Source organism: Panthera pardus, unplaced genomic scaffold (genome assembly GCF_024362965.1).
Source record: "Panthera pardus isolate Hobbes unplaced genomic scaffold, ASM2436296v1 HiC_scaffold_2, whole genome shotgun sequence".
NCBI classification, from domain to species: Eukaryota; Metazoa; Chordata; class Mammalia; order Carnivora; family Felidae; genus Panthera; species Panthera pardus.
The window spans coordinates 50,000,829-50,025,925 of NW_026526765.1; the positions used below are offsets into that span (position 1 = coordinate 50,000,829).

The 25,097-nt window shown below is 38.9% G+C and overlaps 1 protein-coding gene across 11 annotated transcripts in view; it reads right to left on the reverse strand.

The window, feature by feature from the left end:
• Positions 1 to 25,097, reverse strand: part of EBF1 (EBF transcription factor 1) — a 390,438-nt gene that overhangs the window by 79,793 nt on the left and 285,548 nt on the right. For 6 of the 11 annotated variants that reach the window (XM_019433724.2, XM_019433720.2, XM_019433722.2 and 3 more), the window contains exons 9-10: positions 20,816 to 20,946; positions 57 to 183 (exon numbers count right to left, since the gene is read on the reverse strand). In XM_019433724.2, coding sequence (XP_019289269.1) covers positions 57 to 183; positions 20,816 to 20,946 — 258 coding nt within the window. Of the gene's footprint in view, positions 1 to 56; positions 184 to 20,815; positions 20,950 to 25,097 lie in introns of all 11 variants that reach the window. The other 5 variants (XM_019433723.2, XM_019433721.2, XM_019433717.2 and 2 more) reach the window with 1 other exon arrangement.

Sequence of the window (25,097 nt, forward strand, 5' to 3'; positions counted from 1 at the left end):
AAACACTCACAAGGCCAAGGAAAAGCTCTGTGTCCACCATCTGCAGTGGTTCTTACCTGTGTAAATGAATCTTCCTGGTGTCCCTTTGCAGAACTGTTTCGACTTGTAGGACAAAGTGACTTCTACAACACCAGGGATGTGCCGAGGAGGGGTCTGCACACGGATGGCATGAGGAGTAATCAGCTAGGGAAGACATGGGGGAGAAAACTGTCACTGCAATATGTAAAGGACTCATTTCACAGCCTTCCTATCAGCTCTCAATAAACATAGCTTTAAAACACATAATTAACCTGTCAGTGTTTACATACTATCTTGATGGAACCTGTATCAAAGACACTGACAACAATATTTATAAGCGCTCTGAGCACAGCCACAACAACTTTATCTGAGTTTCCCTACAGAACAGGCACTCTGCTTCCTGGTTTGAAAAGTGAACATGGCCTAATGGAATGATTCATCCACTACAGGATATCCTTTGGAAAATCTCTGTTTGAGGCAGAGACCCAAATCAGAGCTGAGCTCTACCATGCCTCTCCAGAAGTGGGTGGGCCTGGTGTTTGAACTAAGCCCTTAAACATGTGGAAAACACAGAAGTAGGAAATCAGTGGGCCAAGGCACTCTGATTAGCTGCAGAGCACACGTATGAAATACCCCTAAAGACCATTTGGTGCATTAACTACCAGAGGCACAATCAAAGAGCTTTTAAGGGGAAACCAAAGAATCTGCCTCCCTGGAATAGCTTAGAGATCTGGCAGAACTAAGGACTGTCCATAAAAGGGAAATGGAAGTTTGGGGAGGGGGCTGCAGAATGATCACTGGTCTATAATGCAATGCCACGTGCACAATGAGAAAGTTCATTTCTGAACCCTGCTGGCAATCAGATTACACTGAGAAGCAGAATTTATTTTTTTATTGCTCTTATCTTTGCTTATATAACTGAAATGTTATTAATGGCCATAAAACTGGCATTATCTGGTTCTTTGAAAAATCCAGCTCTGGTATTTGACTGGTTGACCTCTGATGGTGCTGGATTCTACATGTTCGCTCTCTGTGGTATCTGCATCTCCCCACTTCTTGATTCATATCAGGTTCATTTGATTCAATATTTTTGGTACTGAGTCAGTATATAATGGATTATTGCTTGAGTTTGTACTAACTTATGTTATGGGGATAACTTAGAAAATGCTTTTGTTTTAATGTGCAAACCAGACCAAATTCAATTTTTTTTTCCCAGAGAATTACAGGTAACACTATGAAAGAACCACATGTGACACTATAAGAATCAAGGTGTCAGCCCCTGGGTCCCACCCGGGTAAACCGTCCTAACACCAAGTCCTAGGGAAAAGAATCTGAGAAAGTTGCTACTGTGAAAGTCCACAAGTAATTTCTGTCAAATGCTCATTCTTGAAACACAAACAAAGGCTATCTGCATAAAAATCATTTTAACTTAGTATTTAGAAATGTCTACTCCAGGGCACCTGGGTGGCTCAGTCAGATAAGCATCAGACTCTTGATCTCTGCTCAGGTCACGACCTTGCAGTTTGTGATATCGAGCCCACATAGGGCTCTGTGCTAACAGCATGGAGCCTGCTTGGGGTTCTTTCTCTCTCTCTCTCTGCCCCTCTCCCACTCATGCTCTCTCTCTCAAAATAAATAAACTTAAAAAAAAAAAAAGAAAGAAAAGAAAAAGAAATGCCTATCCTTTTCCACAGAATGTGTGAAGCCCTGGTTTATTTGCTGAAGACACAGAGAAGATATTTCAGTAAGATCATGCTTCTGTGGAACGCCTAGAGACCTAGTTCATATCTATGGCTAAGAGTTTTGAATGACTAAAGTTTCAATCGGAAAAACATACAAAAAATTATTTACTTAAAATTTTGTCCTTTTTATATTTAATTTCTTTCGAAGTCATTGTATTTTTTCTAAAATCAGCAGAGTATATACACTTGAATTTAATCTTGGTAAATCAAGATCATCATTTGGAATACTTCATATCATATCTGGCTGTAAAATACAGAAGCCTAGTGAGTGACTACTGAGGCATGAGGGGCTGTTTTCCCCTCACTAAATGGCCCTGGATAGCTGTGATTTTTAAATTATTTCTATTTTGTTCAGTTTCTTGTCTTTTTTCTCCTGGTGTCCTTTACACCTTCTAATCTGCTCTTCTAATCTCTAAGCATCAAAATCAGGAAATCAAGGTTACTAATGTATAGAGAATAGAAGAAGGAAAGAGCCTCTGAAGGGCAGTAAAAGATGAACTTTCAAAATCAAGTGCATGTTGAATCTCAACTAGTCAATAGCGTTTCTGCAAGGCTGGGAATCAACACTTGGTGGGTATCTAGGAGGTATCTACTACACTGCTGAGGAACTTACATGCAGACACTAATTTGGTCAGAATAATGACCAAATTATTGTTATCATTATCCCTTTTTTTTCAGATGTGCAAACACAACCCTAAAATGACTAAGTTGCTTGCCCAAAGATAACCCTTGTTAGCACAAGTTAGAGCAAAACCTGACACTGATGCAGTGCAAAAGATGGCAGCAACAAACACTTCCTACCTAATCATAGAGACAAAATTTTGTCTCTATGATTCATCGTTAAAGGAAGTAACAAACTCATTTTTTTCAGATTCCAAGACTGTGTGGGTGTTTTTTTCTATCCCCATGCTATATTCATTTTTCACTTGCTCCCTGGTCCTTGGCTATGTTTTTGATTATGGAAGTCGCCATATTGTTATATTCCAAACAGGTGGTATGCTTCCATTTTTAAGAGTTACTTGGGATGTAGAGTTACACTAATTCACAAGAATACTTAGAACTTTCAGCCAGTTAGAAAACACTTCACCTGCCCTCCCTTTCAGGGGAAATAAATTTTAAAAGATGGAAAGATATTAATAAATAGATGAATAGAAACATCTTTTTTAAGTATAAGGACTTATAAATTATGAGCTGCTACGCCAAGGAACCAAATTCATGGGCTTTCTGAATTGATTACATAGGACTGCAGTGAAACTACTGACTTAAGAGTGAGGTGTTGGCATTAAGCAGTAGGCTCAGGAAATTGACACAGACTTTCATTTATGATTTCACTTTCAACTTTAATCAATTGCCCTAACTAAACCAGAGATTCCTTCCTGAAATAACTATCCTTCACAAATGAGGTAGAGTATGAATTATCATTGAAGAATGAATTTGTTGATGTTTTCCTTGCCGTGGATGTTAGTCTGCAAACAGCCTCTGGCATTGACACATGATATTGATGGTTTACAGGGGAAAAACATTTTTTCTAACCTCCATCAGTTTGAAAGCATAGGCTTATTTACTAATCACTCAAAGAATCATAGACTTTATTGCTGGAAGGAATGCTAGTAATCATTTAAAACTAGCATTCTCATTTTAACAGCTAAAGACACAAATGTCTAGAAAAATCTACTGGCTTCAAAAATTGACCCAACATCTTAGGGGAAGAACAGGGTCTAGATCTGGAAGTCTAGAGCCCAAGACAACCACCACCACCCCACCACCATCCCAGGATGGATAATTTCCCACATTGTTCTCACATGGTTGAACTAAGGCAGCCACTCCAAGCAACAGAAGGAGGAAGGGCTCTGATAAACCTAAAGTTTCCAAACTCCCATCATTGGAATACCAATCTCTCAGTTTTGCCATTTCTGTATACCACCTATACAATTAAGCACTTAATATTTTAAAAGTCAATTAATTTTTTGTTTAAAATAGCTTATTTTAAAAGGAAACTCTGTATCACTACCCCACCTGGAAAACTGGTATCCCGGCCCAAATAAGAAGGTATTATGGAAGGTAATTTTGAAGTTAATATGATATTCTAGCTAAATAATGATGACAACCTGAAGGAGTTTATTGAAAGGGGAGACTAGCCTGCATTAGATATTACAGACTTATTTGCCCCAACTGAGATGTTTTCCCTTAACATAAATCTGAAGGATTAAAAGACAAAAAATAATAATAATAACTTTCTCACTATGTAATTCAGTTCTGCTCGATGTCTGTGTCAAATCCAACGTTGTCTCCTGTACAACCAGAGACACATGCTCCATACTTTGGGAAATGCTGTTCTAAGTGATTAGAGAACAGATTCACTCTTGACTTAACTTCCTTAAATTGCAAACCAAACGAGTTGAGCTAAAAATAAATATTTTTATGAAACTCTAGCATCGGACACAACTTTCTCTCTTGTTGGAAGTCTCTACTTTCCTCACTTCTGTGACACTAATTGTAAGACCTAAGACATGCCTGTCTGATGGTTTACAAAGCCTTTGCACATTCACTATCTTTTAAAACTCATCCCTGCAGGATATATATTCCGGATGAGAACAGATGAAGGTCAAGCAAGCTTAACGAATATTATTTGAAACACTAGGAAGAAAACCAGTATCTTGTGCTTGTAAATAAGTGTTTTCTAGAGTTCTTCTCTTATTCATTGGTTTCCTCAGTTGCTAACTTTTCCTTTCTGCCAACTTATTAACTATTGAAATTTTACAAATTTTGTTCTACGTTTCCTTCTCTTTTTACTTACTTAAGATTTCTTGAGTTCATTCATTGGCTCAACCACCTCAGCTAAACTCACTTCTAAATCTACACCTGTAGCTTTGATCTCTTTGGCCAAGCACCAAACTTTTATTAGCAACAGAGTAACAGAATCTCCCCAACATGTCTTATTGCCACCTCAGTTTCAATGTGACACAAGCTAAATTTATCATCTTGCTACTTATAAGTGTATTTTTTGCTCCCATGTTCCCCCTCTCAGTTAAGGGAATGCTATCCTTTGGATCACCCAAAATAGAAAACGTAAATCTTCTTTATTTCTTCTCCCTTCAATATTTCTTTTACTCATTTCGATTTTTCTTCCAATGAACTCCACTGGCTCTTTGCTTCACCACTTTCTTCTGCTCTGGTTGTCACCATTTCTTACACCATTATAATGGTATAATTGTCTTTTAAATGGTCTCTCTCTATTTCCACTTTTTCTGTCAGAATTCTCTTCTTCAAATACAACCTCATCATGTTGTTCCCTTACTCAAATGCTTGTGCCACCTTTACATGCAGTATATAATCCAAACTCCTTGGCAAAATATTCAGGCACTACAAGGCCTGACAGCCAATTTCCCTTTCTAGTGCTGCTTCCCACTTTGCCTTTCCACATCCTGGGGGTAGGGCATGTGGACACAGGAACACATCACAGCCTTGCCTAGCACCTTTGCTTTGTTCGTGTTACTCATTGCCTAAACATTCCCCTACTGATATTCTGCTTATTCTCTGAGACCATATATTCTCTCTTCTAATAAGTTTTACCTGATCTTAAAATTCAGAGACAGAGTTATCTGCACCTTTATATAATTATGAGTTATATATAATTTATATAATTAAAAATTTATAAGAATCTATATCATTATGACACTTATACTATAACACTTAATATCTGATTTTACTCTGTGCCATAAGTATTTTCTTACCCATCTTTTTCTCATCAGATAGTTCCTGAGATTGGTGACAAGGTCTAATTCATATTTGTATCTTCTAAAGTATCCAACTTAATGCTTTACCTACAGGATATTTCCAAAATATTTCTGGAATAAATACTTAACATAAATTAGGCCAGAATTCTACAGGAGGCTTGAGTCCATTAGGCATAGTAATCCCCATCCATAGGCATTCACTGTTCTTAACCTGATAATATTTAACTCTCATTCCCTAACTAAATTGCTCTTAAAATGAGTTATCCAACTGGCTCAGCACTCAGGTCCCTGCATGAGACCACTGCTCAGATTTCATCTAAGCAGCAAAATAGAAGAGGATGTCTGAAGGTCTGTGACTCCTGTGAGAAGGAATAAGATGAAAGGAAAGAAAAAAAGGTTAAGAAAGTAACACTAAAAAAGTAACCAACAAAAGAACAACGCTAAATGTTAACAGTGTTTATTTCTGGACTGATGACATTCTATGTGATTCGTCTTCTCTCTCTCTCCCCCCCACCATCAATCGTGTGTGTGTGTGTGTGTGTGTGTGTGTGTGTGTGTGTGTGCATTTTGTGTGTTTATCTGTGTATGCACTTGCACAGGAAATAATCATGTAAATAATTCTGGAATAAATAAATTTTTACATTCACAGGTATTACTTTTATTATGAGAAAAAATTACTAAATATCAAAAGTATAATAATACCAGTTCTTGTGCAATATGTATTACATGTAATCATATAAGAAGTAGATATACATTTGCGTGGAAAAAAGACTGAAAGGAAAATCATCAAAGTGTCCAGAGAAGTTACCACTAGATTGCAAAGTTATAGGTAATTTTATTTTTCTCTGCGTACCTCTTTGAATTCTCTAACCTCTCAACAATAAGAGTGCATTAATATTATAATCAGAAAAGCTAATTTTTAAGTGTGGCATCCTGACGAAAAAATACACACAGTCTCTGCAAGGCCCCAGGAGAGGCTGCCAGCACACCAAAGACATGAGGCAGCAGTGACCATGCTCCTTCCAAGCTGCTGGTGTGAGCATCGTCTCTTTCCAGACTCAGAGAACTAGAGCCCAGGCGTCCTGTGCTGGTCGGCCAGGTGAAGCACCCTTGTGGTGAGAGATGGAGCGCACACCCAGGGCAAGTGGACGGGGCCTGTCCTCCACAGAAGTGTAAGAAACAGGAGAGAGGAGGGGTGTCTGGGTGGCTCAGTCGGTTAAGGCTCCAACTTCAGCTCAGGTCATGATCTCACAGCTTGTGAGTTCGAGCTCCGCGTCAAGCCCCACGCCGGGCTCTGTCACTGACAGCTCAGAGCCTGGAGCCTGAATCCAATTCTCTGTCTCCCTCTCTCTCTGCCCCTTTCCTGGTTGTGCTCTGTCTGTCTCTCTCTCTCTCTCTCTCTCTCAAAAATAAACTTATAAATAAATAAATGAGAAAGAAAGAAAGAAAGAAAGAAAGAAAGAAAGAAAGAAAGAAAGAAAGAAAGAAAGAAACAGGAAAGAGGAGCACTTTTGCAGATAAAGGGAGGGTTGTGGAAGGTGCAGGGAGGTGGATACAAACCTCCAAAGAGGCAGTCTGAAATTTCTGGAAGCCCAGAAGAAGAGTATGGGAGAGAACAATTCTCTAAGTTAGTTTTTATAAAAGCCTCTTGCAGGATCAAAAGTCCCACCTACATGGTAGGTAAAGGAGAGTACCCAGTATTTTAAAACATTAATGGAAACATGTTGCAGAATTCTGGGTAAAAAGGTCAAGTCTTCAGTATTACTGTCCTCTCTGAGAGCCAGTAGCACTTCTAGCTCACACCTAAATGGAGGACAGTGGTGACCTTGACAGTGGCTTCTGCAACAGTGGCCTTTTGCTGTCATCTAACTCTGTGCCAAGTGTTGTGCAAGGCTCCTTCAGTGATTTCTGTCCAGCAGCATTAGGGGCAGGGATGGGCATTAGCTGGCTCACAAATGTAGAAGATGAGTTTCAGGCAAGTTAAGAAATAGGCCCAAGAAGTGGCAAGTGTTTCTCACTGATGGTCACCATTGTACAACCACAACTGTCCCTCCCGACTACTGCTTATGGTTTCTCCGTAATTGTTGTTATGTGCAATTTTCACCCTGTCTCCGCTGTTGACAGGATGGAAATGGTCCTCAGCTTCTCCTACATCCTCAAAGGTTCTGGGAACATAGTAGGTACTCAAAATAGCCTTTTTCGTTGTTGAGTAACTGGCTGAGAATTATTTCTCAGCAAAACAGGAAAGAACAATTCCAAGATAAGCCTTTATGCGTGTTTTCTAACCAATGGGACTATATGAAATGAATGCAACTTGAAGTTCCAAGCCACAAAGCCAAAAAAATAACTGGGATTACTAGAAAGCATACTAGCGATTCTTCCTTACTAACCTTAGGACTTAATATTTTGGCCATTTGGGCCTGAATCACTTTCAACACTAAAAAAAAAAAAAAAAAAAAAATGTCCAAACAGCAAAGACTTAAAGAGGAGGGGTAAAAAAACCAGGCAAGGCAACATTTCTTCTCTGGAGAAATAATTAATACTCATGACTAGAAAAAGCCCAAAGTGGGGTCTGGCACAGTGGTCCTTACATGTTATCCACTCAAGGTTCTAACATAGGCTGGTCCATCTGCATATGGGCCCATTGTCACTCTCTGTGCCTCAGTTTACTCATCTCGCACTGCACTGGCCTATCTGCTCTGTGGGAGTACTTATAATAATGTTAAATATGCTTTGTGTTTGGGTAGCACTTCTCTAGGGACCCTAAAGCACTTTCTAGATTAATTTTTTAATTTATGTATTAATAATTCTCACAGCATTCGCCCTCCTCCTCAATTAGGATAATAATATCCATCTCTTTTGAGATAGGCAGGGGGTGCTGAGTGACGGACATAGAGCAGACATTTAAATAAGAAAACTGTAGCATAAAAGCATAATTAAAGCTCCAAAACCAAATTGACTAAGGATTTTAAAGAGACACCACAGTAGTAGTGACCAAACAAGCAAACTTATTTTTCCTCCACTCTGGAACATTTATCTTTCTATAGTTAAATATGGCATTTAAAAAATATCGTTTTCAGGAGTTCCTAAAGGAAGCTGAAATATGAAAAGTGTATATTCATGGCGACTGTGCTGGCTGAACCTCCATATTATATCCCTATTCCCCTGCAGTGGACACAACATAAATCAAGGGGTGCCATCTTCTCCTGAGTTCCTCAGTGTATTCTGCTTGTTCCCTAATCAGAGTTCTCCGGGTTTTGTAACACAGATTGTTTCATTCCCAAGAATTGCCTGTCTCAAAGGCAGTATATGATTTCTCAGAGAACGTGAGAGAAAGCCAGTGGAGGCATTTACTGTTTCACAAACATTCTGGTTTCCCTTTGTCCTTTCAAGAAAATAACTTTAAACCAATGTTTAACAAAATATGTTGGGTCACATGAATTCCCAAAGATAAACTTTATGTATGAATGTCAGAGGAGACTTGAAACTAAAGTCTCGGGAACTGAGTTAAATATGGGATTTAAAACCTAGCTTTTGAAGAGTCAGCAGTATTCCTTCGCAGTGTCTGAAATTTCTCTCATGCATAGAGCTAGACACAGATACACAGTAGAAAGATGTAGACACATTTTCCTATTTATTGTCTGCATCACCCAACTAGAATGTAAGCCCCATGAGGATATGAACTTTGTCTTCCTTGTTTTCACTACTATGTTTCCAGTTTTAATAGGGCCTCAATAATACTTGCTGAACATTGAATGAATAAATACTGTAATGCTATTAACTACCACTAATAATTTTGGGTAAAGAGTCAATAAAGTCACTTGTGGATCTACGAAGAAGAAATAATACTACTCCATTCAAAAAACTTTTCACTGAAAAATTCTGTTACTTTAATCCTCCCCCTCCCCCCAAAAAACTTCAAGCTTCCTGGTATCCTAATTGAGCATTCATAAAAATATACTATCTAATTCTTCTGACTGAAAAACTAACCAGGTCCCTAAATCAATGCAGTTAATTGTATAAAACAAAACAGCAACAAGATCATATTTCAAAATAACAGATTTGGGAGAAAAAAGGCTAAAATAAATACATTATACTTGAACTACCTTTGGTTTTGTGGGTTGATTTATTTATTTATTTTTCAGTAATTTCTTTTTTAAATAAACTTTCTCTAGCTCTTTCCCAGGATGTAAATCTTGTGCCAACTGGGCCCCATTAAAGACTGGATCCCATCCTGACCATCTGGGAGCTGGAAAAGCATTGGTGAGTTCCTGAGGTCCAGAGTATTCCAGAAGGAGAGGACTGGACACCAGTAACGCCAGCCCCTGTGGTTTGAAACTACACAATGAGCTCTTTCTCAAGGTTTGTTTTTCTAAATTCAGTTAAGAAGGAACATCATTCCCTACTCGGGCCTGGCTTAGGGTCCAGGGTTGCTGCTTGTTTGTTTGAAAATTAAAATATAAAAGAAAAAGCAAATCCAGATACATTTATGGGAGAGACTAAATGTTTGTTATCAAAGCTGGTGGTTGGCAAGGCAGAATATTTGCCTATGGAGTCAGGAAAGAAAAATATAAAAGCCAAAAGACTGTTAGATGGGGTAGCAGGGAAGGAACCCACCTTTTTAAGGTCTTTGAAAGTTCTAAGAAAAGGATATCAAAGCTATAAGCTACTAAACAGAGATTCGTTTTAACATTTTTTTGACGGTATAGGTCACATTTGCATATTGTATACACTGATACTTGCACATATATTCAGTAATTCTTCATTCAACATGTCCCTTCAAGAAGTGAGCTCCACAGAAAACCAGAGCCAAACCCCTTTTAATAGCGTGCCACGACAGCTGCTTTCACTGGAAATCTTCAGAAGATGCATTACACCCGTCTTGCTGTTTTAGAGAGAATATATTGAATATAATTGCCATCTCTGTCTTGATGACTCAGGGCCACTGTCATTATGAACAGTCATTAATGTGCCACACAGTAATACAGTTCTGCGTCTGCTTTTTAGGTTTTCCACTTCTGCCCTTCACATTAGGCTGTCATTTCTGCTGTCACTGAGCCTGCTTCTAACAACCTGCCTTTAGTTCACTCCTTCTAACTTGCTGTGACCTGGGAAAACTGATGATAGTTTATTAAAAATTACTGCTCTGGTTACCCCTAAGTGTGTTATTTTCTGTATTTACTTCTTCTTTCTTTCTCTTTTCTTTTTTTTTAAGTGAGGTTATGTAACAGTTTTTCTGGATAAGTGAGGTTTTACTACATTCTTATTGAATGGCTAAAAGATGACCCTCTCTCTCTATTTGAGAGAGAGAGAGAGAGAGAGAGAGAGATTAAGTGGGGGAGAGGGTCAAAGGAAGAAAGAGAGAGAGAGAGGGAGGGAGGGAGGGAGGAAGACAGAGAGATTCTTACTAACACAGATTTTGGTTCAAGTCTAAGCTTTGCAAATTACTAGCTGTGGAACCTTTGGAAAGTCACTCAACCTCTCTGGCATTCAGTTTCACTATCTGAGAAAAAAGTAGGACAGGGGTGGGGGCTAGCAATCTAATTAATCTAAGGATTAATTGACATAATGCTTATAATGAGTTTCGGAGAAGGTCTCACTGATACCAATCACTTAGAAAGTGTTAGTGTTGGGGCACCTGGGTGGCATAGTTGGTTAAACGTCCAACTCTTGATTTCTACTCAGGTCATGATTTTGTGGTTCAGCTGGTGAGATCGAGCCCCGCATCTGCCTCCTTGCTGTCAGCAGAACCTGCTTGGGATTCTCTCTCCCTCTCTGCCCCTTCCCCGTGTGCACGTGTGCATGCTCTCTTTCTCTCTCTCTCTCTCTCTCTCTCTCTCTCTCTCTCTCAATAAATAAATAAACTTAAAAAAAAGAAAGTGTTAGTTTTATTATTACTTAACCCTCACCATAACCAACAGATTCACACTAAGGTATTTAAGTGCATCCTTATTGCACAATACATCTAAATATAAACTACCTAATCACACACACATTAAGAAAAACTAAACTGCAATCTATCTATCTGGTACTGACACTTTGAAGCATCACTGAATACAACAGTTGCTAATAAGAAGCATTTGTCTGAATGAACGAATGAATGAATGAATGATTGGTGTCACCCAACAGTATTTTATACAAATTAATGTCTCTGACATGTAAGGATCTGTGCTAAACACTGTGTGAGATTAAGCTGAATTTAGCACGGATCCTGCCTTATGGGAAAGAACATCCCCTTAAATCACAATAATTAAAGATAGAAAGTTATAAAAGGAATTTAACATGGTAATGATAAGACCATGTAGGAATTTAGGATGAAGAGAAAATATTCAATATCTGAACTGTAAGGAAGATTTCACAGAAAAAAAAGTGGTATTTTACTGGAGCTTAAAGGGCAGAAGAATTTGGGCACAGAGAGGAGGGAAGAGCATTATGGAACAAGGAATGGCATAAGAAAGACAAGAGTACAGGCAGAAAAAAAATCACAATGGGTATAAGGAGCCACTAACAACTCAGTGTGACTGAAGCATAAGATGAATAGTGCACAGGGATGTTGAAAAGAAAGGTCAGAGCCTTAAGGGGGTATGCTTGAATCCAAAACTAAGGAGTTGTGGTTTTAAAAAGGAGGAAGCCAGTAAGGTTGAATAAGGAGGAAGGTTTTAGTTCAGACCAGCAGGGAGCCATTCCAGCAATTGGCTTTGAGCACACGTATAAAATGAACACAACACTGTATAGATATCCATTTTCTTCCTAAAAGTCACATGACTGCAGCCAGGTGTAAATTTTGTCTTTGATTTATGTTAAAATTAGAAAGGCATCACACTTCTGTGGTTTCCATTTTCAAGTGATAGGCACATACGGGTACTTCCTGAAAGCACTACAAACAACTAATGGACAATGTCATCTTAAAGTTGTTTTTAACCATCCCATAATTATCAACACAGAGGATAGATTTCAAGTGCCTTAGTCATTAAAAGTAAAATTATGGACTAAAGCTTTTTTAGGAATAAGGTGAGCATGGTTGTAACTATGTAACTACATTAAAGAGCCCATTAGAGTATTTTAAATCTGTTTTCTAAATATGCTGGCTCATTTCAAAATGATTCCCCATAAAATAACCTGGGCTTGAAAGGTGTTCTTCAAAGTCACACTCAAAGTTTAATGCAACTGGTTCAGACTGCTCCTTTTATTCCTTACAAATAAAGTATAATTTTACATTAAGCATCTTCTACTTAATAGGTGATCAGTAAGTAGAAGTCGCACACAGACTTGGCAACTTATATATTCAGGAAAAGTAGGAAGTCATGAATTATTTTAAATCCATGCACTTTATCAATTTTGAATTAAACTTATACATGTAAACCTCAATATATGTAAAATAAATGACACAGCATTTATATATCATATTCACATTATGAAATTTTGAAAGATTATTTGTGATCATGTCTTTCTCTACCTTTCTTAATTTTATTTTTTAAATTTTATTTGAGAGAGAGAGAGATTAAGTGGGGGAGAGGGTCAAAGGAAGAGAGAGAGAGAGAGGAAGACAGAGAGATTCTTACTCAGGTTCCACCCTCAGCAAGGAGCCTGACACAGTTCTTAATCTCACGACTGTGACATCATGACCTCAGCTGCAATCAAGAGTCAGATGCTTAACAAACTGCGCCACACAAGCACCCCTCTTAATTTTATTTTTGATTTGAATGGAATTGTATTGCATAAAAATGTGATATAAATAATAGTCATTAGAGTGTCAATGCCATCATGTATAAAATTTGGGAGGGTTTGGTAAATATAAGGAAGTTTATTAAAAGACTAAGGAGATATCATGAGAAAAACTGGTACAAGAGAAAGCTGAATCAGGGGTGAGGTTGGTGTCTGGAGAACAGGGATGTAACCCCAGAACTAAGTAGTAGCTAACGTGTTCCCAGGACAAGTCACTGTATGGCTTTGGAGCTTCTTTTTCTGCATTTCCAATAAACAGCTACACTTGATGACTGGAAATGTTCCTCAAAGCCTTCGAAATTTTGTGATTCTACATGTGGTTCAGTAAAAATCAAGGCCAAACAAATAGGCCTGGGAAACTTCCAGTGGGAACACGTATGAGTTGTAGCCATTCATTCTTTAATGTCACAGAGGAGCAAATGGTATTTTTATTTACAATCCTTCCTCTGAGCTATGTGTACAAACGATAATTGAAAGTAGAGATAGGAAGAAAGAAAGACATCAGGAACTGCATTTAAAACCTTGTTTTCCAACTTTTGGATTAAAGTAGGAAATCATTTCTCAGCCCCAAACTGCCATTTATTTACTCAACTATATTCACCCATTAGGTTCCCTCCCCTGCCCCTACAGAAGTCTCTTTTGACTTCTCCCTATCTCTAGGAATGTAGTTGAAGAAAACATTTGTCTGGATGAAACAGACAACGCACAGCCCCTGTGTGAGGCTCATTGGTTCACACAGTGATGAAACTCTGGCTTCTCCATCTGAGCTAAGTGGTCCTGGCAATCTTTAAATATAACTGTCCTGCAAAATCACATGGCATCTAATGCCAAGTGTGCAGTGACTAAAACCAGATGCAAAATATGAGAGAAATTCTGTTCAAAGCCTGCTGCATTGAAGAATAATGGCTCTACACATTCCTGGTCTAATCTGAATAATACTCTGCAAATATTTCAGATGATTTTCTCACATCTACCCCAGACCAATCACTTTGACTGGATTTCATGATTTTACTTGATTAACATGAAACTCATCCATAACTAATATATCCTCCTATAAGGTGATCCCTGAAAAAAGGTTCTGTGGTCACAAAAGTTTGGGACATGTCATATACTTTATCTTAGGTGTTCTCAGTGCATGTCAGTATCTCAAAATCTTTGCAAAGTCCTAGAACAAGGAGCAGATGAATTTATTTGACTCAGCATTTCCCAAACCTACTCCCTCCCTCATCTCCCATGGGAAACCTGTTGATATCCCAGATAATTGATGTATTCCATAGAACTATCTGGAAAATGAACTAGACCAACATTGTAGTATAGGCTCAGGTTTATATCAGATACCAGAACCTGAAAGTGTAGAGAGTAAAAATATTGACTAAAGATATATCAATAGGGAGATCCAATTTTGTGGCTAATTAAATGGTTTTGATGAAGTTCAATGAATCCTTTTGCAAATAAACATGATATTTGTATATTGCCAGTGTGTTGTAAAAGTAAAGCACAATAGCAAAGAAAAGAAGCTACTTGCTACCCATTATCACTGTGCTTCTTTGAGGGGACTTTCAAGAGAGTAAACTCTAGATAAAAGGAATTACAATATTGTAGCTGATTTCAAAGAGGATTTAGTCTAAGCCTCTCATCTTCAGATGGGGAAACTAAAGCCAAATGACCAACGCTGACTAAAATCTAGATTGTCTGACTGAGCAATAGAAGGACTGCAATTAATACTCAAGCCTCCTGACTGGCTCCTTGTCTGCTGCCACTCATGCAATCTACACCTTTGCTTCGATCACTGTTTACATGAAGTTCCCTCCATCTTCTGCTCCTCACCAGTCTCCTCAGTGTACTTTCTTTACTGGTATCTTAAATACATTACACTGTATAAACTCTCCCAGAGATTTGAGTGATTAAATCAACAGATTGTCAGAACCTAAAATGCCTAGCACAGAGATCCATCTGTATATAGTAGGAGCCTGACTAGTTATTTGAACAGTCTACTTCTGTCTATACCACTCTCTGTGCCTTCTAGAACCTTGCCTTGAATTTTGAACTACAAATTTAATATTGGTTTATAAAAATATTTGTTTCATGGAAGCAAGTTGCCATTCCAAATAAAACATCAGATCCCCACAAAGCCTAATTTTGATCACCCATAGTACCTATTCCAGTGGTAGACACCAACAGGAAAGCCAAACAGTACTCATTGCTTAGAAATTAGAGGAGTTCATAGGGTGCCTGGGTGGCTAAGTTGGCTAAGCGTCTGACTTTGGCTCAGGTCATAATCTCATGGTTCCTGAGTTCAAGCCCCACATCAGGCTCTCTGCTATCAGTACAGAGCCCACTTTGGATCCTCTGTCTCCCTCTCCCTCTGCCCTCCTCTGCTTGCAAGTATATGTTCTCTCTCTCTCTCTCAAAAATAATAAACATTAAAAAAAGAAATTAGAGGGGCGCCTGCGTGGCTCACTCGGTTGAGCGTCCGACTTCGGCTCAGGTCATGATCTCACAGCTTGTGGGTTCGAGCCCCACGTCGGGCCCTGTGCTGACAGCTCGGAGCCTGGAGCCTGCTTCGGATTCTGTGTCTCCCTCTGTCTCTGCCCCTAACCCCTCACATTCTGTCTCTGTCTCTCAACAATAAATAAACATTAAAAAAAAATGTTAAAAAAAAAAAAAAGAAATTAGAGGAGTTCAGGAGATATTAAAGTGACTATTAGTTCTATAACCCAGTAGCAGGAGCCCCTCCCCTCCTCCAAATCATATGTTAATGGAAAAGCAAAAACAACCAAGTATATCTCTGATCAAGAAAAAACTCAAAGGGTGCCTGGGTGGCTCAGTCGGTTAAGCGTCCGACTTCGGCTCAGGTCATGATCTCACGATCTGTGAGTTCGAGCCCTGCGTCGGGCTCTGTGCTGACAGCTCCAAGCCTGGAGCCTGTTTCGGATTCTGTGTCTCCCTCTCTCTCTGCCCCTCCCCTGTTCATGCTCTGTCTCTCTCTGTCTCAAAAAAAAATAAACGTTAAAAAAAAAAAGAAAAAGAAAAAACTCAACACATATTAATCATGAGCACACATCAACCCTGTTGATTTTCCTGGATTTATATATAAAACACTACAAAGACCAATTTTTTGGTTAAGTCTTTTGGGTAGAGGCAGAATAAGAAGCATAAGAGTATCAATATAATATTTTGCTCTGTAGAAAGAATAAGGAAGAATAACAAATATGGTAAACCAAATTCACAAGAAAGCCATGTAGTTCACCCCAAACTTGGGAACTCACAGAAGGCAGCCCTGAGTTAGGAGCAGTGGAGTGGCACCTTTCTTTTTCCCAACCTCCAGGGGGCAATCAGCAAGCTAAACTGAACTACTCATTTGCAAAAGATTGGGTTGGTAGGGAAAGAGCACAGATGAGGGGAAATTAAGCCAGCCCTATTTTCTCTCACTCTTTTTAAAATTCTTTAGCTAAAAAAAGACTCCAAATAATAGCATCAGCTGCTAATCTAAAATGTTATCTGCTTGTCCTGGCCCACCAGTCTGCTCCCTGAGTGCTTTTGGCTATAGAGTGAGGAAATGGAGAAGAGATAAAGTCTGCTTAAAATTGGAAGTATCAGATCTTAGAGGTGGCATAACCTCAAGAGATCATGTGGCCAGGGAATGAAAACCTGGATAGATAGGAGTCCTATCTAGAGATGAGGCCCAAACAGGTTAACTGTCTTACCTAAGGTCTCTTACATAGACAAGGGAAGAGGTTGTCTTCTGCCCCTAACACAAGGCATGTATTCTTCACAGGGAAAAATCCTTCCTAGAAGCCAATGGCTCCACCTTCAAGCCTATACAACTAAAAAATGAAGGGACTGCTCTAACCTCTCTGTATCCTAAGTCCACCTTAACCCGGAAGGTGATAATAACTGTTAAGATACTCCCCACACATACTGCAGCACAACGCATTAATGGCAATGATGAGCACTACACCCTTGTCTGATGTGGTAAAACACTAGGGTAACAATTTTGGTGTAGGCTAAATCATGGACAGCTAAGAAGGTGAGCCCTGGGGGTACCTGGGTTGCTCAGTTGGTTGAGTGTCCAACTCTTGATTTCGGCTCCAGTAATGATCCCAGGGTCACAGGATCAAGCACCCCTTTGGGCTCCATGCTGAGCATGGAGGCTGCTTAAGATTATCTCTCTCTTCCTCTGCTTCTCTCCCACCCCACTCTCTCTCAAAATAAAAAGATTAAAAGGCATATCTCTAGATTTAGAGACGATTATGCTTAAAAGAAAAAAAAAAAGAAAAAGAAAGTGAACCCTGGAGTCAGACTGGTTCAAATCCCATCTCTACCATTCGATAACTGAACAGCTTACTTAACTTCCCAAGCCTCAATTTCCTCATCAGTAAAATGAGAACAGCATGGTATACAGATGTTATGAGGCTTGAACGAGAGCCATGCCAAATACTCAGCACATAGTACCTGGCAGCAACTAAGTGCTCAGTGAATGTTAGCTAATATTAGTCATACTCTACACGTTTTTCCACAGATCTTTCAGAGATATCCTCTCTTAAATATTCACAGCATTGAGTTCTGATTGTATCCAGTGGAAGCCTGGAGAAATGGCCCCAGCACTGTCTGATGTTTTTTGCCTCTACCAAAATGAAAGGCATTTATGTAACGTTATGGGATTAAAAGCAACCACCACAGTCACCATTACTATTGCTACTATTGCTATTACTACTACTTATACTACCATACTTGGATTACTAGGAGTGTTTTGTTCTCTCTCCTATTTCTGTCCTTCTTCCTTTTGGTAAGACTCCACTTTCTCTATCGGTACCTTTGGCTTTTATTTCCTCTGTAAAAACATACACGATATTACAAATGCCACCTCTAGCGCTGTCGGTCTGTGTGATAATGGGCAAGTTTCTTAAACCTCTCCGACACTCGTTTCACTCATACATATCTAACACAGGGATATCACGAGGATCAAATAAAATAATACCCATAAAGTGCCTACACATGATAAAACCCTTAGTAAATGTGAGCTACTTCTCTTTATTATACAATGGATTTTTGGATTTGAGGCAGTACCAAATTCTCTCCCTCCGCTAAAGGAGAGAGAACATCACGTCTTTCAAATAGCCTGTATGAAAATGTAAATATAGTTTAGAGTATTTACAAAAAGTTCACCTCTGCAAGCCTCATTTTCCTGAATGTCAAGACTATTACAATAGCAACCCAAATTAAAGTCCTCCATTCAGACACCCAATTGCTAATGCTGCAGAGGATTTACTTATTTTGAAAGAATATCTACATTTTGGAAACCATCTGGTAGGTTTCCACTGGGAAAGAGTCATAGTTGATTTATGGCATGCTCACACATGAGAGCAGTTTGGGAGGAGGAGGTGGGCAAAGAAGGAGCATGCACGCCCCACCCTCACCTCCTAGCTGGACTCATAAGATTCATTGTGAGAGGCTTCTGGTACATGCAAGCCAGTGGCAGTGGAGGGACTGAGGAAGAAGGACAAAGTTTCATGACTTGCATTGATTTTGTTATATGGAAACAGATCTTTTAAAGTAATTCAGATAAATCTAAATTAGAATTTAACCTTCCTTATCTGTTCCCAAAAGAGGGCAAGAATATGGAGGAACAGAAAGAAAACACAAGGGCCTTGGCTGGGAACAAGGTGGGAGTACAAATAATGATTTCCTGATATGTCAAAGTCCTTGTTCCATAACCAATGCAATGTTGGGCTAAGACGACACAAACTTTTAAAGGAAGCTTCAGACTAACCCACCTTATTCTCAGAGGTTCGATAAGACTTACTGCCAGTTCTCAGGCCTCACTTTGACTACCGTAATATAGAGCAAGCAGTTCATATTATATTTATTCTTCCCCTCTCCCAACTTCAATGATAAGCAACAGAATGAGGGATAGAAAGGGATGAAGATATAACCCACAACTTGCCAGAAGCTGTCTTTGTGAGGACTGCTGTCTCCAGCAGGGATGAAGGCACCAGACCGGCGGCAAAACATGCCCTGTATGTGATGCTTCTAATTTTACAACCCAATGGTTCTAACAAAGAATGGGGTGCAGTCGTCAGCTAAAGCTCAGTCCACCTTTCATGCCGGGAATCTTCCAACTTGGACAACAATTAGTATGGTGGACTGAAAAGCCCATCTCTGATTCAGTTTTACGAGGGCTTTGATTCTCTGGCCAAGTGCATACCGCTACTCGGCAGCATGGGAAATACAAAAGCAGTGGCAGTACAGGCTGGCAAGGGGCTGGCCTGAGCGGGTTACTGCCAGGGAGAAGTGCACATAGAAGACTTAAAAAGGACAGGCTCTGGTTGGAAAGATAAACATATTCAACTATCACAGTCTTAACTCCGCTCACCTCCATGGCCCACCTAGAGAGAAAACACAAAGTATCTGGATAGGCTGAACAGTGGCGTCATGGTAGGACAGCTAGAAATGGAAATAAAAAGAGTTCTAGCTCCAGTTCTGCTGCTGACTTCTTTGTGTGGCTACATACGTATGAGCCATGCTTCATGGGCTCTGGGCAGCTGCTTTGGGGTTTTGTAAGCGTTATCTCTAAGCCTTAATACCTTTATTAAGAAAAGATACATGCTAAGAGTATCTACCCCATGGCACAGAGGGAATATTGAGATGATCTACGTCAAGCACTGAGCACACAGCCTAGTGTACAATAAGTCCCAGAAAAGTTCAGTGGTTCACACAACTGTCTGTAAAGCAAGCAGGATGAATGAGCTCAGTGGTACCTTATAGCCCTAGCATGGATTTTATTCTAAACTTTGGGGAAGTGAAAGAGAAAGGGCTCTGGGCATGCTATTCAAGAAATCTAGGCCCAGAATATCAAAAGCAAAGGCAAGTTTTCCATGCCATCTATATAATGGTGAGGTTTACATTTTATAGTCTTGAGTTAACATTGATTATTGCCAGAAAAGTCAACTGGCAGGTTAAAATAATGATCACAGTGCTTAGAAAGCACTACGCACACAGAACAAAGTCATTTTCATGTGGCTGCAGTCACATACTGGGAGGCCTGTGAGCTGTAAATTCCTGGGCCTGGATAAAGTCTTTGGTTCTTTGAGGTTCCCCTGGTAAATCACTCACTCTTGAATGAAGAGTCACTGAATAAGTCAAGAACCACCTACACTTGGATTATTACTGTCATAGGAATGGTGTTCCTTGAAGATGGGCCTATAGCAGGCCCTGTCTACAAATATTCACGATTAATACCTTGTCAAAGTTTGAATGGGGCTTTTCCTATATATTTTGTGACTTTGCATCTCCTTTCCCATTCCCAGTACACAATAGGACCTTCATGCCACAGCTAGTCCAAGAGGACAAATGACAAAACAGAAGCTCTCCTGGTGCTTAAGGGCCAGAGGACAGAAGTCATTCCAGTAGACAATGGTGCCTCCAGGTATACCCAACCCATGTCTCCTGGTTTCCCAGAGTTCTGTAGACCAGAGCTGGCCCACCCAGGGTGGCACTACAAAATTCTACACACTCTATTAGAAATTCAAGTGTAGACAGTATCCTCAACTAGACCAACCTATTAGATATTAATGTTCAGACAACACCTACCTCACTCCAGACCAGCATGGTACCGAATATGACCTGTAACCCATCAAAGAAATTGTCCCCTATGATGATCACAGTCGCGCCTCCCGTCGTCCATCCTTCACTCGGGCTGATGGCTTTGATACAGGGAGTAGCTGCTTTTCAACACACATGAAAAAGAGAAGGAGTCTGCTGTTAGAACCAAACTTTAATGATGGGAGACTCGAGAAAAAGAAAAAAATATATCTTTTATCTTTTCACTAACAGGAAGTCCCTCAAGATCTCAGAATTTTCTAGCTGCTTTAGGACCTAAAACCTAAGGGTGCAATTTTCAATTTTTAAAAGCATTTTTTTCATTGTTTCTATTGACATACAAATATTTTACCCAAATAATTTTCAAACATGAAATCTTATGAAATAAAACACAGAAGCAAATTTTAATTCATGAGATGTTAAAGATTAAAAAAAATTAGGTGACTTCTTGGAACACATTGGAAACATTATAGAATTGCTTCCTGATTAAACATACTTCCCAAAGTTAAATCGATAGATTTTTAGATAGCATTTCTGCCCAAAGGGAAGTGAGAAAGAGAGGAGGCTGGAGCAGGAAAACATTCTTGCTCCATGCCTTCTACCTATAACATGAACACAGCAACATTTCTCACAAAAATCATTAAGCTTTTTTTTAACAAATGACACAGACCCCATTTTATAGATGTAAAGTATGAAGGTCACTCAGGGTGAATTATGTAACCAAATAGCTGAGTCAGGGCTGAACCACAAAATGTCTCATGACCTTTGCTTTGTTGTCATTCCCAGGCATAAAACTCTAGAAAGGACTTTTTAAAAAAAATTTCATATCTCTTCTCTTTCCCTTATAAATGGCCCTTGGAGATGGGAAATAATTTGCAAACACCATGATTCTAAACAGACTGGAGGTGGTTTGTCTGATGAGTACAGCATACTTTCAATGCAATTGCTAGGCATAAATGTAATTGTAGGATTATGTTTTTGAAATCTCTCAGAGGGCACCAATGATTTTTAACTCCACAGTGCCATGCTGTTGTTCTCATGATTACTTTTATGAGCAGAAACAAAGCAAAATTCTAAAGCAAGGGAGATATTGCGCAAGGAGAGGAAACGAGACCCTTCTCTTTAATAAAAAAGTTTATTAAGTATCCAAGACTGACTTTCCAAATATTGAAGCCAATGAGAGCACCAGTTAATTTTAACGGGAAGAAGCTGGAAAAAAAACTATTGGCCTTTGTCAAATTTGGCAAAATGTCATGCTTTAACTTTTGCAAGAAGAAAAGAAAATACTAAGCCCATCCCGGCGGGACCATCGTTCACGTGCCACCACACAAACAAGTAGAATGGGTTTGATTTTGATTCAAATTCATCTTATAAAATAACACAGAGAAATTAGGAAATATCCAAACTAAACATTTCATGTTGGCTGAACTCACAGTAATGCATTTATAACTAAAACTAGGTAGTTCAGATGCCTTTTCTCTCCTTCACTTTCTCCCCAAAACAAAATAATTAATCAAGAAAATGTAAATGATTAATAACTTGAAAATTCTTGTCCAATTTTTAACACACATAAAGGTTGTGATCAATGCTCCATAGGCACAGGACTTTTTCTTAAGCAAAATTTTTTCTTTAGAAATAAAGATGTTTAAATGCATGACTGAGTATTCCCAAACCCAAGGTAGAATATGATGTATGATTTCAAGACATTTATAAGAGAAAAAAAGTACATGTAACAATTATGTAGAATTCCTAAAATAAAAGCAGTTTGGAAACACGCTGGTTAATGTCTCAAAATCTCAATTCTTAATTTCTAACTCAGCATACTTAGTTGTTAAAGTAGAGCAGAAAGGGTGCCATATCTCCAGATACTTCTGAGAAGAATAGGATCTTGGTTTAACTGAACTGGTCTTGAAAGAGTCTTGCCTAATGGCAAAGTGTGAAATCTAATGGTATCATTAAATGCTACCCCTGTGACTACTTTCATAAACCACAAAATAGTCTTGATGTTCATTATCTGTATTAGCTTTCTTTTAATTTTTTAAATTTTATTTTTGTAATCATGCAAGCACACTTCTCTACGTAAAGAAGTGTGCTTGCACACTTTAGACTCCTCCAGGCTTACTTAGCATTGCACAAAAGGAGGCAGAAGACTGTGTTGGATCTGTGAGAGACTCTCCTATAGCAAAGTTGTTCTGATAGTATGGTGAAGCTGGTTTTAGAGTTGACCCCCTCCCGCTTCTTTCCATTTGTTATTTGTAGGATAAAAAGGGCATGTAAGTATATATGTCTATGTGTGTTATGTGCTTTCAAACACTTCCTAAGAAAGTGATAATGTTTTCAAATTCTGTGAGCAACCAACCAGAAACAAAGCTAACTGTCAACTAGCTAAAAGAAAGAAAGATCATCAAGCTTCCAGAGATAACATGGTGAGGAGACAATATGTGACACCATCTTCCTGGCTTTTTAGAGAAAAGAACCCTTGAAGGAAGTACTCCAAGAAGAGAGTGACATACTCTTCGATCCATCCTACCTCTGTACTCAACCATCCACTATCTTAGCTTAGAGACTAGATGCCATTCCTAGAACAAGTAAGTCATGCAGACTTTTTTTCTGAAGTTAGGCTTCAGAGGGTTCTAAAGGTGCTGCTATACATCTGTGTATCATAGTGGTCTTGAAAGGAAGCTCTGTGGTATTTCCCCACTGGGAAGTTTAGAAAATATGTAAAGGACTCTGGGCTGTCCCACTGAGAGACAGAGGTGGGAAAGTAATGTTAGTGGCATTTAGTGCCTGGAAATCAAGGATGCTAACTATCCAACAGTGCACCGGATATTCCCCCAAATGAATTATTCTAAGATGTCAGTAAGACAAGGTAGAAGGCACTGTGACTAGATAAACAGATCAGTCTCGAGGGCAGTTACTAAGAACTCACAGATTCATATAGGCCAAGGCAAGAAACATAAACGAATACAGCAGCTCAGAGTCTCAGAATAAGCATGAGATGAATGGCCCCTGACACTAAGAACTGGGGAAGGTCTAGCCACTGGTACTCCCCACACAAATGCAGGTCAAGTGTGGTCTGGTCTTCTGATCTTTTGAAAGAAGCTGGGAACGAGATTTTTATGTGAATTTCCCAATCTTTAAATGCTGGCAACTAATTCAATTTTCTTAAACGTGTAGGCTGTAAACAAAATGTTTATGGGGGTAAATTTAACGCCTAGGCCACCATTTTACATTTTTATCCTATTCACAAACCTGCCCGACTAAAAGCAGCTCAGGAAATACCTGCAAATGTACCTAAACTACAGGTATCCAAAAGTTCACTGCAGCAAAAAATTCAAGAGTCTAGGTGCCCCCAATAAGAGAGTGGTTAAATAAATTATGATATATCCCTACTACAGAATATTAGGAGTGCCATCAGAATGGCTGGAAAAGATTTCTATAAACTGACATGGAAAGATATCAAAGTAGGTTAGGTAAGTAAAAACACAATTTATAGTCTAATGAATAATGTGATTTTGTTAACTTAAAAAATAATATATATAGGAGCCTATATGTGCACCTGTGCTTGTGTGTATGTAGTTACACGTGAACAAAGGTCTGGAAGGACGTACATCCACTGTCCCCAGTGGATCCATATGAAAGAGCAATGGCGCTGGGGTGGGGCTGAGGGGGCAGGGAGACTTAAATTTTACTCTATAGAAAGCCAAATGGTTTGAATGTTTTCAATGAGCACACATTAAGGTAATATGTTATCATAATAAAAATTAAATAACAGAATAACAGAACACTTAATTCTGTAAGAGATAAAGGTACTATTTGGAGCACATTGATACAAATTTAAAAAAAAAAAAAGAAAAAAAGCCCAGCTGTGCTGACTAACAGATCCTGAGCCTCTCCTTCTCTCTTCTTTTTGGGTAAGCTTTGCTCTGAGGAAGCCCAAACAACATCTGAGCAGCCAAGGACCTGTTTTTCTTTCATTCAAGATATCCAAAGAGACATGGAGGGGACACAAGGAGAGATCATTTTTAATAGTCATAGTGGATATATTCAGTAGAATTTGAAGGTGAAAAGATTTATAAACGAACTCAATTCAGCCCAGGAATGTAATAATCAGTACAATTCTATCTCCATGAAAATATTATAAAATAGGGGAGGGGGTGATTTGATTGAATACAAAACCACTTTTACCAGCCAAATCTTGATTTAATTAGTAAATAATTTAATTAATAAAAGATTCTTTCTTCTTCACCAGTGAATTTTCACTGTGGTAACC